At 45.5% G+C, this 18,404-nt stretch overlaps 1 protein-coding gene across 3 annotated transcripts in view; it reads left to right on the top strand.

Moving 5' to 3' along the window:
* The window catches only part of slc8a1b (solute carrier family 8 member 1b), a 126,236-nt gene that overhangs the window by 73,368 nt on the left and 34,464 nt on the right, over nt 1-18,404 (top strand). For 2 of the 3 annotated variants that reach the window (XM_072689992.1, XM_072689991.1), the window contains exon 3: nt 16,840-16,952. In XM_072689992.1, the coding sequence (XP_072546093.1) occupies nt 16,840-16,952 (113 nt within the window). Of the gene's footprint in view, nt 1-15,135; nt 15,243-16,839; nt 16,953-18,404 lie in introns of all 3 variants that reach the window. The other variant, XM_072689993.1, reaches the window with a different exon arrangement.

The raw sequence follows: 18,404 nt of genomic DNA, 5'->3' as shown, positions 1-18,404 counted from the left end.
AACCTCCTAGAATACCACTGCAGCCACCCAGCAACACCATAGAAAACCACCTAAGAAACCATAGCAACCACCTAGCAACCACTTAGCAACACCACAGAAACCACCTGGAATACCATAGCAACCACATTGTGTCTCATATAATACTTATTTTAATTAGTCTTAAAAGTATCTGTCCAGATGTGTCCAGGCGTTTCCCGGGTGCTGCAGCTGCTCTCACACGTTCTTTGTGAGAACCGTAGACGAACACACATCTAACGCACGTCCGATTCTGCTTTGCTTTGATGTGAGGTACAGACACCCCCCCATACACACACACACACACCCCCGAGGGGTGTAGCCTGTGTGTGTATGTGTGTTTTAAAGAGGTGACCGTTACAGAGGCCAGATCGATGGAACACAGCGCTTTATAAAACTCCAGCGCTCGGAGTGATTTCATGCCTTATTTTATTTTTCTCATCCTTCTGAAAGTCCTCTCTCTCTCTCTCTCTCGCTCGCTCACACACTCTCTCTCTCTCTCGCTCGCTCTCTCGCTGGTGGAGTAAAGCTGGGTGGCTGATGTTAATTGATTGCCTCTCTCTTGTCGAAGGTCGCCGATTGCTCGGGTTCTAAGATTAGAAGACGTTGTCGGTCAGTCAGGCTGTGGGGGAGTCTGACCCTTCGGCCCACTCTAAAGAAAGGCAGGACAGCGGGGGGCACCGGGGGGCACTAAAGGCAAAAAGCCTCCACTCTTTGTGTTTTAGAAAATAACAGGAAAAACATGGGGAAAAGAAACTTAACCCTTAGATGCCCAGAGTGATCACTGTCACTGTTCTATACATTCCACAATTACAGTACAGTCCTCATTACATTTACACACTACTTTACATGTAATTACATACATTTACAGTTAATTACAGTTACAGAATTACAGTTATGTTTTACATAATTGACATTTCTTTTGTATAAAATATTAAAGTATAGAAGTCTGTTTAAAATAATTCCAATAATTACATTTTTTGTAATAAAGTTATGTAGCAACATTATAAATCAGTACATTACATTTTAAATGTAACTGTATAATGAATGTAAATTTTATAGTTATACACTGAAATTGTTACATTTTCTTACATACTTTTGAAAACTAATAAAAAAGTTAATTACGTAGCTAAAAAGCTTATGAAACTTTTTATTCAAAATGTAACTGTTTAATTATACAGTTAATTACTTTTCTTACATTTGTTTTAAACTGTAATAAAATAAAATTAATTACAGCTACATGATAAAATAGTTAATATAAGTAACTATATATTTAATTTAATTATAATTACTTACAAAAGGAAATTACATTTCTTACATGTTTTAAACTGTCATAAAATAAAATTAATTATAGCTACATGATAAAATAGTTAATATAAGTAACTATATATTTACAGTTTAAGTTAATTACATAGTTACACAATGATAGTCACATTATTTTCTTACATACGTGAAAATTGAAAATGTATCTATATTATTAATGTAACAGAAGTCTTTTACATGTAAAATGTAATTAAGTAATTAAAGTGAGTTATGTAGTTACATACGTTTTACATTCAATTACAGTTACAATTATCTCAAATCAGAGTATATAATATAATTAAAGTTGATTACATAGTCACAGTGAAATTGTATAAAATGCAACAGTAATAAGAAAGATAATTACATAATGAATGGTGGTTACATTATTATATAATAATTATATAATAAAATAATTACAGCGACATTAAATTTAATTTTATGAAACTTGTACGTAACATTATGTAACATTCCATGTTAACTAATTAGATGTAATTGCATTATTTTATATTAGATTTAACTTATATTTAAAATATTTATTATTATAAAATTAATTAGAATCAGAATCTGCAATTTCAACAGATTTTAATGAGCTTCATTATTCATGTAAAAATGAAACCAGGCATTGATTTGCTCATCAGATGACTCCTCTGAAGTGCCTTGAGGTTCATGATGTTTATAATTTAATTCATTCATTCATTAATTAAAGCGTTGCTGATGACGTAGTAGTCTGTAGCGGCGTGTGCATGTAGGTAAATAGAGGTGCCTTTAGACACAGTCATTCTGCCTTAACATGAGAGTGTGTGTGTGTGTGTGTGTGTGTGTGTGTGTGTGTGGAGAGAGAGAGAGATTTGGTATGAGTAATAATGTGTGTGGGGGCAGCAGATAAACAGATGCAGGACATAAAGGTGGAGGAGACGAGTGAGAGAGAGAGAGCGAGCGAGAGTGCGAGCGCGAGAGCAAGCTTTTTGCAAGTCACATGGAAACGCATGGAAATGCTAAAGAGGAGCAAGATTCATATGGATGATGGCCGAGATGGAGAGAGAGTGAGTGAGCGAGAGAGAGAGAGAGCGAGAGAGAATGAATGACGATGGCCACTGTTTGCGCGTCCTAATGGTGTTTTCTTGCCTCCAACCCACTACAGCCCCACTGAAACGTCTGCAGACGGTGATTCAGGCCGCTGTGGCGGACAAAGCAGATGCATGTTCAAACCCACTGCATCCCTCATCATCGTCATCATCATCATCATCATCATGCGCCACGGATGTAGCTTTCAGTGCTTTAAGGAAGGCGTTGCGCAACCAACCCCCACACCTTAAATATAGTCGATTAGCCAAGACGTGTCGAGTGTCGGAAAGCCGGAAAGTTTACTCCCGCACTCTCTCTCACCCACTCCCCCCCCTCTCTAAACGGTCACGACTTCATTATCTGGGTATTATAATTACCTTGTTACGGGTCACTGGAGTACGCAGCGGGATCATGGGATCGTGGGTCAGTTCTCCCTGTGCGTCTAGCGACGTGACCTCGGACCTTGACGCAAGGACCTGTGAGAATGGTGGGCATAATCACACCCACTCCGTCTGGGCCGGCACACCCACCAAGCACTGCTGTATCCAGAATCCTCAGTCTTGTAGCTCCACCTTGCTGGTGTAGACTGTGCTACCACACTGCTGTACGAGCACCACGCATGCCACCCAGTCACAGTCACTGCTGTGCTGAGAGCTACCCACCTCCCAAGCAGTATGTGGACATGGGGCTCCGAGTCGCGCTTGATGCCATCAGCAGCCGGAGTCAGAGAGAGCACACTTGGTCGTGCTCCCTCTCTCTGTGTGAGTAGATGCCGCTCTTTTCCCTCATCACTCTTGAAGTGACTGTTAGCTGGAGGTTGGTGGAGGTTGGTGGAGATGGGGACCTGGCCCTTTCGTACGATCGTGACGACAGCCGGAAAAGCCCTCGAGAAACAAACTAAACTATTTAAATTAGAATAATATCTGGACAACAGCGGCCCTGTGGCATAGTCTGACCTATGATGAACGGGCTAGAGGGGGGCAGACCGTCGTTACAGCAACAGATGGACTACAGTCTCAAAAGGGCGTTGGTTCCGCTGCCAAGCAACCCTGTACTGTATCGAAGTGCCTGTACTGATTTAGTTAAGTCCTTACGTTGGGGTGTCCCACGTTGGGGCACCCAACTGCTTTTGGGGTACCAAACCTTGTTGGGGTACCGAACTACAGGCCCACAGAGCTACAGAACCCTAGTTTCAGTGGTTCAGTTTGGTGAACCACCCAGCACTCAAAGCTGTAACGCTTGGCACAATCCCCGGTCCTCGTTTCCAGCAGCTAGGGTGGGTTTCTGAGTGGGCTCAACCTTTTTAAGCACAGATCGAGTGGCTCTTCCACTTCAAACCCTGATGGGCCTATGCGGGCTTTCTCCACCCAAAGCGGTCGTCTGTCCGCTCGACAGCAATTATCCGAGTTGTGGTCAGCCTGCTGGTTAAGGCTGCTAGACCAGCCTGGCTTTAGCATTGTCAGCACGACCAAGCTGATTAAGCTGGTTGGCCAGTTTGGTCGTGCTAATTGTGCTGGCCAACCAGCTTGGTCACACTGGGTAAGCTGGTCAACCAGCTCGGTCATAGTGGACATGATGGTCAACCAGTTTGGATATGCTGGATATACTGATCTGATCAAACAGCTTGGTCACACTGATCACACTGGTCAGCCAGCCTGGTCTTGCTGGTTATGCTGGTCAACCAATATGGTTATACTTGGTGTACAGGTCAAACATATTTGGTTGTCACACTGGATATGATGGTCAACTAGCTTGGTCATATTGGACAGAGACCTTGGTTATGCTGGACATACTGGTCAAACAGCTTGGTTATGCTGGCCAACTAGCTTGGGCAAGTTGCTGCCACCCTACCATCATGCCATGGCTTACCCTGTGCTGGTTTAGATCTCAGCTGGTCAGCCAGCTTTAGGATCTGAGCTTGCCAGGTTGGGGGGGACAGGGACAGAACCTACACTTTAACACTGTCCATTCTTGTTGGTAGGTCAGTACTGCTCTAGGTCTTTCAATAAATAAAGCACTATTGAGGCCCATCGTTCACTCTCGGATGGACCCAGCAGTTACTCCTCGACTCACTGAGAGAACGCTGCTAATGACCTGCAGAGTCCTGCTAGTAGTATGCTCTGCTGGTAGGCCGACTGTAACCTGAGCAATACCGTAATACTAGCTAGCGATAGGCCGCCACAGAAAGAGCATGTGGTGGGTGTGTGTCCGAGAGAGTGAGAGAGAGAGAGTGAGAGAGTAATAGCAGCTTTGCAACTCTTCCTTTCCTGGAAGAGACAGCTTGTGGAATGGCAGGCCTTCAGAGTTTCTGGAAGTAACGAGTGTGAGTGTGTGTGTGTGTGTGTGTGTGTCACTGATATCTCTTATGGCATGTCCGTGGCTTAAGTTGTCAGCCGATTTCCGTTCGGATCAGCTTTCATAAGAAACACACTTGCTTCTGTATTAAGCTGTCTATCTCCTGACCCCTACACACACACACACACAGCCTGCATCTCACCTTACTTGCTCATCATCTGCACTGGAGTTATCAGACAGTTGCTGTGTACCAGGTTCACACACTGTGTTTGTATTCTTGTCTTTGAGGGGTTTTTCCATTACCTTCTGTAGAACGTATCTAATTATACTGTAATACAGCTGCGCAGGCTGGTAGACTACTTTGGTCAGGCAGATCATGCTGTGGACCATCCTGCTCATGCTGGTTGTGCTGGTCGAACAGCTTGGTTTTGTTGATTATGTTGGCTGACCAGCTTGGTCATGATAGTAGTCCAGCATGATGGTGATTGACCAAGCTGGATGCTGGCTGACCAGCTAGGTTATGCTGCTCAGTAGTCCACCAGCATGGTCACAATGGTTATGCTGCCTCCCAAGATTGGTTTTATTGGTCAACCAGCTTCATCATGTTGATTAAGTAGGCCGAACAGCTGGGTCATAGTGGTCAGCTAGCTTGGATCATGTTGACTGCGCTGACCGGCCTACTTGGCCAATTTTGTCATGCTGGTCACAGTGATCGACTCGTTCGGGTGTTGGGTACCAACCATACTGATCCTCAGAACATATATGTGAAGCTATAAGTTCATGTTTGTGATGGTCATGTTTAACCAACATTAGGTCCCCACAAAGATATAAATACACACACACACACACAGTTTCCTCTATAGCAGTGGATTGTGGGAGAGGGTCCCGGTCTTCTTCGGAGCTGCACCACGTGGGGAGCACCATTCTGTTGCCATGGCGACACTCCAAGCTGCACGTGGGCTCCTCAGATGCGGGGAGGTCGCGAGGTCAGCGCTTAGAAAAGACCTGACCATATATGGGCATGAGAAGGCCCGACACTGAGATTTACAGCCTCTCGTCACGAGAGATCGCTCAGTCCTCTCTCTCTCAGTGTGTGTGTGTGTGTGTGTGTGTGTGTGTGTGTGTATACACACATATTTGTGTGGTTTGCTTTGCGGTTCTACATACATGTATGTGTTAGTGTGTGTGTGTGTGTGTGTGTGTGTGTGTTGGAAGTGTGTGTTTCTCCTTGCCCTAGCGCTCGGGTGTATTTTGAGACGAGTGAGTAAGCGTGTGTGGGTTTGGGTGTTGAACGTGTCAGAACACCAACAGGCCCACGAGCCCTCATGATTAGCGCTCTCATCTACACGGATCTCAGCCTTCACCTTTAGAGGCTTGTACGCCGCCGCCGCCACCGCCGCGCTTGCCAGTAATCTCAGGAACTTCTTGGGGTTTGATGGTCTGCGGCGTTAGATGGCACGCGAGTTCATGGGCACAGTTGCGGCAAACAGATCTGAGACCCTGTAAGAGGTTCCTGGCCTGGATTCCACGCTGAAATGCACTAGCTGGCCTCGCTGAGACGTTATTGATGTTCATATCACTGCGCTCACCATGCGGGCTGGGTGCACTCTCAAATAACATGCACTGCACTAAAGAGCACATCAGCTAGTAGTACACCACCAACGGTACCATCACAGTTGAGCGGATTGAGACACATAGGCAATTTCATATGTACTTTTTATGGACAAAAGTATTGGGACATCTACACGTTGCGCCTAAAGGAACTTTTACGACACCCCATTCTAAACCCATAGGCGTTAATATGGAGCTCTGTTGAGTCAGCAGCAGAGCGTTGGATACATTTCTGCACTATGATCTGATCTCATCCCCGACCCGCTCTGTAAGTTTACGTGGTCTGACACTTGGGGGGGCTTTGTGAGCTGCTCTCTGTTACATACAGAACCACACTGGAGTTCAGTGAGCTCTTTAAAACCACCAGCTCTTTCACTAATGTGTGTAAGAAAGGCGGACTGCAGGGCTAGGGGCTGGATTTTAGACACCTGTGGCCTAAATGAGACTGAATGAAACACCTGAATTCATTGATTAAGGTTTGTCCCAATACTTTTGTACGTATAGTGTATCTCCAACGTTGTGGGGTCTCCCAAGTGGCCCAACCATCTAAGCGCTGGCTCTATAAGCCACATTCAGCACAGGTACAGGTCACTTGGCTGTGGACGACCACTTGGCGGTTTGCAGCACAGTCCAGTGCTCTAAAGGTCCCAGCATTGTTGCTTTTGTGCTGTAGCTGGAGCAGAATAGCCCCTCCATCTCTCTCTCTCTCTCTCTCTCTCTCACACACACACACTTTCTGGGCAGTCCACTCCTCCTCCTCTACCTCTCCCTCCACCTCCCCTGCCCTCTCTTGTTTCCGGGGCCTTTGTGTTTTTATCCTTTTGTAGCTTTGGCGGGTCTAAATGTGCTGTTTTGTCCTTGGACTGGATGGAGGGTCCAGTAAACACACACACACACACACACACACACACACAGAGCTTTTGTTTGCCGAGTGATTTACAAAGAGTATCTGCTCTCCGCAGTTGCAGCAGCCCCTTGATATAAACCTCTCTCTCTTGGATGGAAACAGGAAGAGGGTGGGGTATGTGTTGGTGTGTGTGTGTGTGTGTGTGTGTGTGTATGCTGCATTGGCCCAGGTTGTTGTAAGGATTTTAGAGGCCTGTACCATCCTAAGCTTTTTTGCAGCATAAAATTTGGACCAGGCTCCACCTGAGAGCAACTTGCCTCATGCATAATTAATAAGCATTTAAATATAGCTCATGAATATTAATGAGTCGTTATCAGCAGTGCGTTTAAATGGTATAGGGAACGCTAATTCAATCCAGCAACCACACACACACACACACGCCGCAATGCATGCCACCTCACAAATCCAGCCACACTCCCTCTCTCTCTCTCTTGCGCACACACAAACACACACACACACACACTTTAATCTCCGGGGAAACCTGTTACGATTACTCTAATTAATTTACTCACTTAAAACCTGCCTGTCAAAATGTACCCTAGAGAGCGAGTGTGCGCGCGAGAGAGAGAGAGAGCGCGAGATGGAGCGAGAGTGAAAAGAAAGTGTAATGTAGGGTGCTGGGACAGAGATGAAAGGAAGTAGACAGTTGGACAGAAGTTGGACGGATCTATGTGCGAGAAATTGAAATTGGGTCTCCTTGTCATTCTCGTCTCCCGTGACGACGGCGAACTTGCGAAATTGTGTCACGCGAAAGTGGAAACGTTCGCTCTCTTCCATTCAGTCTGGAATCACCTTGACCCAAAAGGCAGCGAGACGGCGCTGCAGAACTGAACCACAAAGTCAGCTACACTATATGGCCAGAAGTTTGTGGACACCCCTATTTATTAGCTTGATTCGGCTGCATGGAAAACTTTACCATAGAGGCGCTATTCTCACTATTACAGGTCAGTCTGGCATCTGAAAACAACAGAAATTCTACATAATGTTGCTTTAAAAGGAAAGTCAGTGCATTTCATTTAGAGGTAAAATAACAGGGTGGCAAATTTTGGGACTTTAGCTTTTCGGTTAGCTTTGGGACTTTTATTTTGGCGGGGTAGAGCAGGCCATGCATCAGGTTTTGACAAGTTCCACTGACTTGCTTGCAAAACACAACACACACACACTGATCAGCAGCATTATGTCATGATGCTAACGGCCCAGATTATTGCAGTGTGTGTGTGTGTGTGTGTGTGTGTGCCCTGTGTGTTCACCCTTTAAATCCTGCCATTATTCCATAATGGGCCGCAGCTAAATGTCTAATTACAGCCTTCATGCAAATGCTGGTTAAAACGCTGCTTCATTAAAGCAGAGGGGTTTAAAAGGTCAGCCTGGCGGATGGAGAGGGAGGGAGGGACAGACGGACGGTTTCCCCACAATATAGTAATAATTATAATAATAATAATAATAATAAATGTTTGCTTACACACGTGTACATGTATATCCGGTGGTATGCAAAAGTTTGGGCACACCTGGTTGTCAGAGTCGGACTGATCTCCAACAGACATAAAAATTTTTGCAAGGAGCACCATGCAAAAGTTTGGACACAGCTCTCGTAGCGTTTCCCAAGATCTCGGACCACGATTAGCTTGTCAGGGCTGTTGGAACACAACTCTGGCTTCATCCCAATTGCGTCTTCTATACACGCCAACACACGTTCCCACTGCACTTGCATCGCTGTCCGCCATTTTTGTCTAATATCATTTCCAGACACGAGCACAGCTCCTCCCTTTCCATTACGCATTGCATTGTGGGATAACAGTGGGATAATTCGGCTGCATGGAAAACTTTGCATGGTCTTTTTCTTAGCAAAGCTGAAAAGAGCTGAGCTGGAAAACGGGCCAGTTCCAAAACCCCAAAACTGTTACATCACAGTCTTGACTCCTGTTTCTCCCATTTAAACCTTTTTTTTCCATTACGCATTGCATTGTGGGATAACAGTGGGATAAACGTATCCGCCCTCAAAAAGCATCCGGATCGGAGTGTGCATCTGGGATATTTGAGTAGACTCAACATTTTTATCTAGTATTAGTGATTAGGATGCAATTGGGATGCACCTGTTGTCCCAACAATCAGCATAGGGTCTTCATAGACAGTTCCTCAGTGTGTAATCTAATTAAGAATTACGGTTAACAGGAATGATGGAGGTCAAGTCAAGGCCCAAGAAAACTGCCACTTCACCGGTCAGTGGTGTTAATGCTAGGCCGAATACCAGCGAATTCCGTATTTTGGCGTATGTAAAACTGTTAAGCATGGTGGCGGGTGGATTGGGCACAAATAACAAATAACGACTTTGGCTTTGCTGGAAATTAGACGCAGCAAAAAGATACAAAAACAAAAGCAGGAGTCGCTCCCATTAATCCACATCTCACAAAGCCTTTAGATCAACCTTGGTAGTGCTGGGTGGTGTGTGTGCGCAGTTCAGCGCTCATTAGAAGCACGGGGAATATGCATAATGCATCATAAGGGCCTGTGAGGCGTAACTGTTCGCCGATGCTGCAGTGCAGTTTTTCCGACAGCAGCTTCAGCCTCGCATGCCCTCTCCTCCTCCGCACTGTCAGGACTTACTCCCCTCACTATGGGCGGGTGTGCGTGTAGGCGTTAGGATATGTGGAGGCGTGTGTGTGTGTGTGTGTGTGTGATACAGTGCTTTGCAGTACTGTATTTTTGGTCAGGCAGAAAGTGGGGCAGCTTTAGCTTTATGCAACCCCTCCCCCCTCCCCACACACCCCCAGGTTTGTATGCCTTGTATTGGTTGGGCACTGCAGCTCTTTTCAAAAAAGATTCGCTCGTTCGCTTCTTCTGAATCATTTGCCGAGATGCTCCTGTGCTGCAGCGTAGAACAGTGCACAAACCAGAGCTGAGCACAGCCAAGCAAACCACTGATCCATCACTAAGGTCTAAGGTCGCGCTGGACATGCTGAGAGATCGGCTTCGCCCCATTTTAACACCAGAGGACACCAGAGCTTTCATGGGGACTTCGAAAAGTTCCAATACTGGGTAACACCGGGCCTCGCTTTGCTCTCATGGATTCGACAAGATGTTGGAGACCTTCCTTTCTGATCAGACCAGGATGGGTTTCTCCAGTCCTTGGTGAGCCTGTGCTGAACTGCTGCAGCCTCAGCTTTCTGTTCTTGACGGACAGAAGTGGAGCCCGACCTGGCCTTCCGCTGTTGTAGCCCATCTTTCTCATGGTTGTGCCATAATTAGTGGTTATCCGAGTTACCGTAGCCTTTCTGATCCTTAATGAAACGCTATGCTAGTACCATAGTACTGTCCAATGGAAATGACCCTTAGCTCTTCGCCTATTGTAAAGGGTTGAGTTGGGCTTAGGTCCTGCTTTGTGCAAATAGCCTCTAGGTAAGATTGAAGACTAGATACCAAAGCCCAGGACGGGAAGCAGCCAACCCAGGTGCACAAACACACGTTCATGTAAGACAAAGGCGAAGTGCAAACACCGGGGTATAAATACACTGAGACTAAACACGAAACACCTGGGAGTAATGAGAGACCGGGGCTACAGACAAGACGCAGGTGACGCAACAGGAGACCTAAACAGAGCCCTGCTGAAAAATCCAGGTGGCCTTTAATGGTCAGGATGGTTGAAAAGCTGGTCATCCAGCAAGTCACCTGGTTAAGCTGGCTACCTAGCTGAGCTCTTGACCATAGCATAGCATGTTTTCAGCGAGTTTAATGGTTTAGCTGGTCAGTCAGCCATGGTCATACTCATGGACCAGCCTGACCAAGACCAAATGGATCAACCGGCTTGACCAAAAGAGTCAATCAACTTCACGACCAGCTTGTTTAAGTTGGCCAGACCAGACCAGTCCAGCTAAACCATGATGGTCGACTAATACGGCCAGCCTGGTCATGCTAGACGACCAGCAGGGTCAGGATGGTCATGGTAGTCAAGTTGTCTATATTGGTCAGGTTGGTCATGCTGATAGACCAGCTAAAACCATGCTTGGTCAGGCTGGTCGTAGAAGTGAGTCACCTTCGTCCAGATGCCTGGTTGACAAAGGCATCTGGATAGGCATCTTGGTCAGGTTGGTCACGCTGGTAGACCAGCTAAACCATCAAACTCAAAGGAACCCGTGTCCTACTCTGATCAAGAGCTAAGCTGGTCAACTGGTCAATGGGGGTTGGGGGGGGGGTGAAAACGAGGGATCCAAAACATCTCCGAATGGAAGAAACATGAGATACTTATTAGATTTAAGATGATTCCACTTGCCAGGAGATCAGATTTCTGCAGTGTAAACAAACACTGGTCAGTTATGAAAGGTCCTGATTTTAGCCCACATGATATTGAATGAGGCCGCTGGGCTGCATTCATAGATATAATGAAACCAGATAGACAGACACACACACACACACACACACACACACACACACACACACACACATCGAGATTGGATCCCAGCCCTGATGGGTTATGTCTTTTGCCTCCTAGCCTAATGTTCCCAACATATTGCTCCCCCAGAGGTAAATACGTGGAAACATGCGAGCGATCTCTGCTCTGGATCATCCATTAGTGTCCGCCTCAGCGTCCGCCTCAGCTGTATCTCTCGTAATCAGAGTGGGAGAGAAAGGGAAGGGCATGACGGTGCGATGCGTGAGAGGGTGCGCCATGAATTTAGGCTCCAGTATTTAATTTAGGACTGGGGATGCTAACATGACAACAGGCTTATAGTTTAAGAAGGTATTTAAATATTTATTTTAGGACTTTAGCACTTCCTTCGAAGTGACGCTAACGTAACGTTGTTCCTTTTTGAACTGTCGCCAACATGACATTGTTCCTTTTTTTTTAACTACTACTAACGCAGCGGCGCTCCTTTTCTTTAAACGTCTGCTAACGAAGTAGCTTATTTTCAATCTACTGCAAATGTAGCAGCGCTTCTTTTCAAATGTCCGCTAACATAACGTAGCTTATTTTCAAACTAATGCTAACGCAGCGGCGCTCACTTTCAAACTTACGCTAACATAACATAGCTTATTTTCAAACTAATGCTAACATAACGTAGCTTATTTTCAAACTAATGCTAACGCAGCGGCGCTCATTTTCAAACTTACGCTAACATAACGTAGCTTATTTTCAAACTAATGCTAACACAGCGGCGCTCATTTTCAAACTTACGCTAACATAACGTAGCTTATTTTCAAACTAATGCTAACGCAGCGGCGCTCATTTTCAAACTTGCGCTAACATAACGTAGCTTATTTTCAAACTAATGCTAACGTAGCGGCGCTCATTTTCAAACTTATGCTAACATAACGTAGCTTATTTTCAAACTAATGCTAACGTAGCGGCGCTCATTTTCAAACTTACGCTAACATAACGTAGCTTATTTTCAAACTAATGCTAACGTAGCGGCGCTCATTTTCAAACTTACGCTAACATAACGTAGCTTATTTTCAAACTAATGCTAACGTAGCGGCGCTCACTTTCAAACTTACGCTGATGCTTTCGAGAGTTCTGCTCCGTTCTTCTGCATCCGTTAGTTCAGAGCGTTCCACTGGACACTCGGCTAAGAGAGCGACTGGATCACGGGACGGATATGAACCATGCGAAAGCTGCATGCTCTCGCTCTTGCTCTCTCGCTCACACGCTCTCTCACATAGAATGCGCTCATATAAACACTCCGGCGTCCAAAAGTAGACACATAACTTATGAATGAGTGTGTTTGTCTGACCCAGCCTGCACTTGACCCACATTCACAGAGCAACGGTCAAGGTAGCCGAGATGGAATACACAACACCACCATATATGTGCATGCGTCTGAGCGTCCAGCCGTGTGCCGGTGTGCGTCTGGAAACAATCTAGCGCTTTAGCTTTGCTTCAGCCAAGCGGACACAGGATGAAGGCAGCGTGAGATGGCAGGAGTGGACGCTAATTAGCGTTAACGATGCTAAAAGTAGCCGTTGTTTTATTATTTATTTATTTATTTATTTACGCGGATGATTTGCTCATGACCTCTGCGGCACTCTCTCCGTGACTCACTTTCTCTCCCTGTCTTTTTCTGTTCATTCCGGCTCTCGCTCGCTCTCTCGCAGCCTTTTTTTTCTCTTTTTCTCGACCTCCTCGCTACCTCTTTTGATCCCGCTCGTCTTCTGAAGCTGCATCGGAAACAAACGGGAAGCGCTTACCGTGGGCCTGTAGCTGTGCAGTGTGTGAGCTTTACAGTGGCTGTGTGAGATGGGGAGGGGGGGGAGGATGACTCACCCACGTCCATCACTGGAACTTTTTTGCTACGCCAACATCTGGAGAATAGGAGTCCTGTTTGACATTTGCTTGACATTTGCCAAAATGAAGTGCTCTCACTACACACTTCAGGCTCACGGGGCTGTAGCTAAATGCGTCGCGTCCGAATTCCGAGTGCTAACGTGGCTAACAAGGATAGTGGTTGCTACGGACACACACATCTATGTAGATACCACTGGGACCCAGTTCTGCTCCCCAAATGTACCCTATTGTTATAGCCCACCCTAGTCTCATATAGGTCCCATCTAGGCCCCATATGCAGGGTACAACCCAGATGGCGGGACCCTGTTGGGCATTTATGTGCGGGGCCAACATGGAACCCCTTGGAACCCAACTTGGTTTAGAGGTTTGCATTTCCATTCAACATACCGTACACCATGCGGACAAAAGTATTGGGACACGTGCCCATGAGTGGCATGAGAAGCTGAGTATGCTCAAATATCCAAGATACAGCAGTTTCTGAGTGTGGTTACAGTGGACACGGACATCCCACAATGCAGTGCGAAACGGAAAGGGAGGAGCTATACTCACATTTGTAACAATTATTATTAGTGCTGCGGTGGTGGACTTGTATTCACTTGCAGTGATGTATGTTGACGTAGCAACGCTGTAACGCACTTACTGTTAGCAGAAAAGGCTAAAACCTGCCAAACTTGCCCTATTAAGATTAGCATATAACTAGTGTGTAGTGTTCAATTGGGACGCAGCCATTGGTTGTTTACAGAATGAGCTGTTTAAGGCTTCTTCATGCTCAGCGATGAATGCGGATTTCGTGAAAGCTTACGGACATGGACAGAACGGAGCAGTACCTCAGTGGAAATCGTGGGGGCAGTGTGGCCAATAGGTCCAGTGAGATGACCACTGCCATACGGGCAGAAAGGAATAATAGAGCTTATAGCCGAACTTTATCACAACCTCCTCCACCGCCGCCGTGTTTGTTGTTGCCTTTAACTCTGCACTGCCCTCTAGTGGATGTATCGTTTAACGCACATTGCAGCGTAAAAGGGACGCATGGAGGTATGGGGGCTAATCTGTGTACGGTGGTCCCTCGATTTTTCTGAGAGTCATTAGCCAACACGTCAATTTATTTACTTAAATAATGTGTGTATTTATTTGAGTTTCTGCTGTAGTTGCGGTGCAGTGGAGTGATGAGAAACATGAGCAGGTAGTATTTGGGTGGTGGGTCAGTCTCAGCACTGCAGGGACACTGACATGATTGTGGCCTCAAAGGTTTTCATGGGGTGTCCTAACTTTTTCACATGCCTGTAGCTCTCAGGAACGGGTGATATTCACCCCTACGTAACGGACACACCACTGATCTGTTCAATATCGCGACTCTGAATACTGCTGGATGTATTAAATGGTTATTGATTTCTATTGTGGTTTTGCAGTTGGGTTATTATTATGATTGTGTGTGTGTGTGTGTGTGTGTGTGTGTGTCTCTAATGTCACGCTTGCTGAGGCTTTTTATGTCCTCGTTTTTTCTCTCTTCTCCTCCCGTCCTCCCATTCCTCCGGTCCTCCTCTGCTTGTGCACGACTGCATGCCTGTCTGAGCTCTCGCTCTTGTCCTCCTCTGGCCGCTCTGTTGTTTCCTCACTCTTTTCCTCTCTTTTCTCTCTTCTCTCCTTTCCTCTCTTTCTCCAGCAAAACCATAAAAGTCAGGATAATCGATGACGAGGAGTACGAGAAAAACAAGAGTTTCTTCCTGGAGATCGGCGAGCCGCAGCTCGTAGAGACCAATGAGAAGAAAGGTGGGAGGGGGCGTGGCTTAGGCCAGGCCTCCGCACCAGCAGGGGGAGGCAGAGAGGGGGAGAGGGAGCGCACACATACACACACACACACACTTTGTTTTTGATACTTTGTCAGAACCTTATGACTCAAAAAATAAATAAATTAATTAATTAATATATATATATATATATATATATATATATATATATATATATATATATATATATATATATATATATACATACACACACACACACACACACACAGTCCCCAGATCATATTTAATGACTCATTTTTAAAATGATATGACATCAAATCAATCCTAATTCATCGTCTCAACCTCCATTCCCTGACTTTTCTTTATGCTATAACATGGAACAGGACATTTTTTGCTACCGTTCCTTTAAAACTCACACGGCTGTTCTGATTGGCTGCCCTGAACTCATTCAAAAAACAGTCCAGCCTGAAAGCTGAAACATGGCAACTTGTAGCTTCTGACAGTGCGAAAAAATCTGGAAATGTGGCAATATGTAGCTTTTGGTCCTGCAAAACATCTGGAAGCATAGCAATACATAGCTTTCGTCCCCTCAAAACATCTGGAAATGTGACGATATGTAGTTTCCGACGCTGCAAAACTTCTGAAATTGTAACAATGTGTCGTCCGACACTGCAACACATCTGGAAATGTGGTAATATGTAGCTTCAGGCACTGCAGGACATCTGGAAATATGACAGCATGTCGCTACCAACAGTTCAAAACATCTGGACATGTGGTAATATGTAGCTTCAGGCACTGCAGAACATCTGGAAATATGACAGCATGTCGCTACCAACAGTTCAAAACATCTGGACATGTGGTAATATGTAGCTTCAGGCACTGCAGAACATCTGGAAATATGACAGCATGTCGCTACCAACAGTTCAAAACATCTGGAAATGTAACAATGTAGCTTACGACACTGAGAAAACACCTGGAAATGTGGTTGTATGGGTTGACACTGTAAAACATCTGGAAATTTGGCACCATGTAGCTTCCGAAACTGATGAACATCTGGAAGTGTGGCAGTAGGACACTTTCAGTGTTGACATGTAACGCGAAACATCTGGAATGGTAACAATGAGGCTTACGACATTCCAAAACAGTGTAATTACAGACACAGTAAAACATCTGGAAATATGACAATGTGGCTTCTGACACTGACAAACATCTGGGAATGTGGCATTATGTAGCTTGACAGTGCAACAAAGGTACAATATGTATCTACAAACACTGTGAAACATCTGGAAATATGAAAAACGGGGACGATCATGCCGAGCGGTTCTGACGTAAAAAGATTTGTCATAGAGAAGCTGACCGATTCCTAAAGACTGATGCTTCCCTAACTTCAGTTCTTTTAAAACACACACACACACACACACACACACACACACCATCATCATCCCTCTCTGAACTCTCTCGGACTTGGAATTTCATCAGCCGCCGTCCTCTGAACCGGTCCCAGTGTGTGTGTGTGTGTGTGTGTGTTTGTGTGTGCGTGTGTGTCAGAAAAAGGGAGTGTGTGTATGGCTGTCTTGCATGATTCCAACCCCCCTCTGCCTGTTGTCTTGTCTCTGCAGGAAGACGCTATCTGTCAGGGTTCTCGATCGAGAGGAGTACAATAAGCAGTGCAGCTTTTATGTAGTGCTCCAGACACCGCAGTGGAGGAGGAGAGGACGCACAGAACACAGAGGTTTCTCTCTCTCTCTGTCTATGTCTCTCTCTCTCTATGTCTCTCTCTCTATGTCTCTCTCTCCCTCTTTTTTCTCTCTCTCTCTCTCTCTCTCTCTCTCGAGATTCCTATTCCTCTGTGCTCTTCAGTAGTGGCTTTCTCTCTCTCCTACCATCTGCTTGGTTTCCTACTAATCCCCCCAAAAATAGTGGTCTTCTGGGTGCTTCTTTCCTAATTATCTCTCTTTCACTCACACACACACACACACACACACACACACACTATAGCCAATACATAGGCCACTTGAAAACTCTTCTGTTTCCAATGCTCCACAGCCCTGTAGTCTATCTATACATGCACTGACTATACATGCACTCAGAAAGCACTAGGTAGGGGTTTCTAATAAAGTGGCCAGTGAGTGGAGGCACAATCTAGGGGTTTCTAATAAAGTGGCCAGTGAGTGGAAGCACATGGTAGGGGTTTCTAATAAAGTGGCCAGTGAGTGGAGGCACAAGTTAGGGGTTTCTAATAAAGTGGCCAGTGAGTGGAGGCACAAGGTAGGGGTTTCTAATAAAGTGGCCAGGAATTTGACAGTAGTTACATGAGTTTAAGAACAAAGCTCAGTAAAACTCTTAAGACCCCAGTATTACCTTCAGAAGGGGGCTAGAGTGTTATACACAGGACTGTAGAGGAAGGAGGACAGAGAGATGGGCTCTCGCTTCCATGCAGGCCTTATCAGCCATCTTCGTTTTCCACAGACTTTGTTTAATCCGCATGATTTGTTAACCCTCAGGACATGTTTATCGATCCGGACAAAGGATTTTATAATGCATCAGTCAAACCTTCCATTAAAATAATCTCGGAATCATAGTCAAACAATGGAAACATCAGCCCTTACCTCTAAAGGACATACGATGGTGCACCGGTAGGTCATAAACACCAGGCAAAACAGTGTGTGTGTGTGGGCCAGGCCCAATAAAACCAGAGAGAGAGAGAGAGAGAGAGAGAGAGAGAGAGAGATAAGAGATTTGAGAGACTGAAAGGAGAGAGCGAGAGAGGGAGGGGGGGGTTAGAAAAAGGATATAGAGATGAGAGAGAAAGTGCAAGAGAGAATAGAGAGACCATCAGGAGAAAGAGAGAGATGAGAGAAAACATGAAAGAGAATGCACAAGAGAGAGGAAGAGAGAGAGAGAGAGAGAGACAAAATGAGCGAGAGAGGGCAAAAGGAGTAAGAGAGAGAAGAGAGAATGGGAGAGATAGAGAGATGAGAGAAAGAGATCAGAGAATGACAAATGAGAGAGAAAGAGAGATAAGAGAGAAAGATGAAAGAGAGATAGAGAGATGAGAGAAAGAGATCAGAGAATGAGAAATGAGAGAGAAAGAGAGATGAGAGAGAGAAAGAGAGATGAGAAAGCACACACACAGAAGTGAGAGAGACTGTGAGGAGAAAGGGGCTGAGGGACAAGCGAAAGG

The sequence above is a fragment of the Salminus brasiliensis genome, chromosome 10, assembly GCF_030463535.1.
Source record: "Salminus brasiliensis chromosome 10, fSalBra1.hap2, whole genome shotgun sequence".
NCBI classification, from domain to species: Eukaryota; Metazoa; Chordata; class Actinopteri; order Characiformes; family Bryconidae; genus Salminus; species Salminus brasiliensis.
This window is presented reverse-complemented; position numbering and strand designations above follow the sequence as displayed.